At 34.1% G+C, this 3,928-nt stretch overlaps 1 protein-coding gene across 1 annotated transcript; it reads right to left on the bottom strand.

The window, feature by feature from the left end:
* Nucleotides 1-1,239: 1,239 nt before the first annotated feature.
* On the bottom strand, nt 1,240-3,726 carry LOC115725530 (vesicle-associated protein 4-1). Its single transcript, XM_030655086.2, has 7 exons — nt 3,031-3,726; nt 2,725-2,795; nt 2,328-2,409; nt 2,116-2,234; nt 1,933-2,010; nt 1,724-1,843; nt 1,240-1,607 (listed from the first exon to the last, which is right to left on the bottom strand). The coding sequence occupies exons 1-7, from the start codon at nt 3,311-3,313 to the stop codon at nt 1,548-1,550; spliced, it is 813 nt and encodes a 270-aa protein (XP_030510946.1). The 5' UTR covers nt 3,314-3,726; the 3' UTR covers nt 1,240-1,547.
* Nucleotides 3,727-3,928: the final 202 nt, after the last annotated feature.

Below are 3,928 nucleotides of genomic sequence, written 5' to 3' on the forward strand. Positions count from 1 at the left end.
ATGTAATTAGTTTTAATTTATTTTTTTAATTATTAAAATAGGTTTTTTTTTTAAAAAAAAAAAAAATTAGTTCTGACCAATAGAACATTGACATGTCCCATCCTTATGAGCAATTAACATAGTTGTTAAATTGGGTATTAATGGATTTGTTAATTTTGAGAATCTAGATATTTATGCCACTATTTTTAAATTTAAGAACTTATTAGCAACAAACACAATTTATGTCGCAAATTTTCCATATTTTAATGGATCTCCTTGCCTATAAAAAGAGAATTCCACTAGCTCATTTTTCATAATAAAAACTCGAAGTAGACGTAACTTCATTACCATCGCGACATGGAAAGTGAACTAGTATAACATATCTTGCCAATTTAGAGAGACGGTGTTGGCCTGATTTCTGCGTCAACATGTTTATTAAGGATATCTAATATTTTAGTTAGATTAATTGAAATAAAATAATACTAAAGTGATTACTTTTGTGTAAATTAATTTAATTAAAATATTCAAATAATTGTATGTATGTAATTCATATATTTATTAATTGACACAGATGTGAGTTAATATTTAGCTGAATTATTTTATTGAAAGATCATAATCATTGTAAAATCTATTCTATGGACTCTCTACACTTCCCCTAATCTTTAATTATTTATTATTTTATTTCTTAGGATTTAATTAGGGCTAAGTATAACAACATTATAAACTCAAAACTTTGTATTATTTATGTTGCTAATGTAGTTGGAACTTGGATTGAAGGTCAAAATCTACTTCATTTTTTAAGTGTTCTCACTTTTAATTATTGGGCAGGAGGTGATCGTATCTTGTCAATTTTTGTGAATCAACGTTTGAAGAGTGATTGTCACTCTAAAGAATTCGATTTCAACGTACTTGGTTGAAGTTGAGATCAGCTAACAAGATTTACAGAATGTTCCTACGGTCAATCTGCAGAGACTGGAGTGAGGCTATAATATTAATACTTGTGTAAATTAGTAAATATAGAATGTCCTTCCTTTGGTCAGAAACTGGATAAGAATATGGTAGTGAGGCTCTGTGAAGATTTTAATAACTGTTTGCTATTTTGTTTGTATTCTTTCTATTCTGTGTAGAATATTTCGTCCTCTCTTGTGGAAGGTGACATAGGCATTCAATGAGAAAGAGTGCTCTGTTTTATTATGTTTTGCAAACTAGCGAGGGAGCAGGCTTAATGTGTTATAAGCAGATACTTTAATGAACAAAGTATTTACAAAACCAGATTCCTTTATTTCCATTTTCATCAGCAAAATTTACTATCTACAACAGGCACAAGGCTCAGCCCTGGGTTAGGTTACATGGCCTCACATGACTCGTTTTCACAAAAATATTGGCAGTAAAACATTTCAATTCTTCTTCTTCTTCTTCTTCTTCGCCTCTATACAATACTGTTATGCTTTACTAGACTAACAAAAGCCATTTCACTACTTCCCCAATCTATCATTTTTGAAGGCCGACAGATAGAAGCGCTTCAAAGCTTGCGAAAACCTTTAACAAAAGCACGAGAAAACTGCATTTTACAAGGAATCTACTGCTTCAATCTGCTGCCGAGCCAAGTATTTCTCCCTTCGCTCTTTCTGTAAAACATGATAATGAAAGAAGAAAGAACAAAACAAAACAAAGTCAGTTCAACATCGATAACCAATTCAAAGTATGATTCAAGAATTGTATGGGAACCGGAAGTTCTATGTACCCATTCATCAATGACAAGACCTTCACCGACAACTCGAGGCCTTGCATCTGCAGGAGGCTTCTTCCGCGCTTCAACTGCAGCCTCAGCTTCAGCTAACTGCCGATTCAGCTTTTCTAGCGCCTAAAAAACAACATGCCAATGTTTCATTCAGAATCTATTCTTAGTGGCAGCCAACATTTGCTTTGGTATATTCAGAACATCATACTTACAGGAGTAGAACGGTGTGCATCTAAGAACACAACTCTTAAAATTCGCTCAACTACAACTTCGTCCTTTTGTTCATCAAACTGCACACATTTAATAAATGAAAATCAAACACAATAAGCTCAGTAATATTGGGTACATGCACCCAAAAACGAAACATCATATGAGCATTTTGAACATATTCTTACCAGCTCAGGGACATAGTCTATATCTTCTTTCACTTTCAAACTCATGATTTTGAACTTCACCTTGGCGTTATGATCAAAATGCTTTTGGCTGTTCTCAGGATGTTCCACAAACCTAAACACTATCAATCAAGATTCATAATAAACAACCAGAGTTAGACAACATCGAGGCCGTGAAAGACTTGGAAGAAGAGCTAAACCCAAGTAATATTTACCAGTTGCAACAAGGCTTTCTCCCGGAGCTAGAACCCCACCTGGTGGACGCATGTAACAACATTTTGGTGCAGTAGTTTGAAACTAAAGCAGGACAAAGTAAACCATTGTTTAATTAATATACTAAATGTGAATCATTAAAAAAATAAATTAAGTTAGTGACAATAAACTTTATCAAAATGTGATCAGACAAAGTTTTAACAGAAAAAGAAAACCCCCATTACTAAACGTTAGATAACCTATTAAACAATTAAGTTAGTAGCAATGAAATTGATTGAGATATCTGAAATCTTTTAAAAGAAATAATTAAAAAAAATCTATTCTTTGCTTACGTTTTAAACAAGTGCAGTAGGATTATATAGCAATCAAGTTTTATATTTATTTGAAGAAATGTAATACCTTGAAAGCTACATGGGACTTGCTCGTGTTCCTTAACCTAACTGCGCTCTTCACTTGTTTCCCAGGTTCATCTATATCATCACAAAAGAAATAAATAAACAAATAAAAATAGATGTCTATGAAAACACAACAATAAATTGAAAAAGTACTTTCTTGCATTTTCTCTACATATTAAAAAAAAAAAAAAAATAACAGTGAAATAAGAGAAAGAAAGGGAAAAAGTGTTACTTTCTGTGAGCTAAAGACAAAATTAAAATAAAATATATAGAATATCAGAAAAAAACCAAAAATGAAACGACGGCGTACAGGGAAAGTAGAGACTATTGGCAGGGTCAAGTCGGATTCGCCGGCGTGGAGGGAGAAGCGATCTAGCTACAGACGACACCGTTTTGGGCTTCGGTTTGGAACTCTCACTCACAAGATGTCGGCTGCTCTGGCTCTGAAGATTATTATTCGAAGACGAAGACGACCCCGTTTGACCCCCCGATTGCCAAAAGGGACAGAGTCTAAAAAGCTTCGAGTCGGAGTTTGATTTCGAGTGGTGGTGGTGGTGGTGGTGGAGGTGGAGGTTGTTGTCAACGACGGCCATGGAGAATCAGAGATACGTGGCAGCTTCTACAGCATCTGTCACTGAACTTCACGTGTCTTTCTTTTTGTCACACTAGAATTTTCACTCTAAGAAGGAGAAGGGGAAAGAAAAAAAAAAAAAAGATGTGTGGGAGGGTAGAATTTGATTATTATATATACTGGAAATTAGAGGTAGTTCCACTGTATGTGTTTAGCTTTCGCTTATCCTCCAGTTGAGTACGTGTCGTGTTTTGATTTGGTCATAGTAATGTCGTTTTCTGTTTGTGAAAGTTACGTGGCGCACCTTTTAGTTGTCGTTTTGTAGATCGCTAAAATAAGAAGCCAAATCCGAGGACTCACCGTGTTCGATTTTGCGAATTACCATCGCTTGTCCACTTTTCAAACCATCCCTTGTTGATTGTTAGTAGTGCTGTAAATATGGGGTCGGGTTTTCGATTAGGTTTTTTAATGACGCATAAAATTAGCACGAGTATGATTAGCATAGGCAAAGCCAAGTGAGGCAGTTGCACACGTAAAATTTAACTCGTTCTAAATTATTTGAGATTAAATCGAATTAATTCCTTTTTTTTTACATTTATACAAATATTAATCTAATCAAATATTATTAAATTGTATT

Source organism: Cannabis sativa, chromosome 6 (assembly GCF_029168945.1).
Source record: "Cannabis sativa cultivar Pink pepper isolate KNU-18-1 chromosome 6, ASM2916894v1, whole genome shotgun sequence".
In the NCBI taxonomy this organism is placed as follows: domain Eukaryota; kingdom Viridiplantae; phylum Streptophyta; class Magnoliopsida; order Rosales; family Cannabaceae; genus Cannabis; species Cannabis sativa.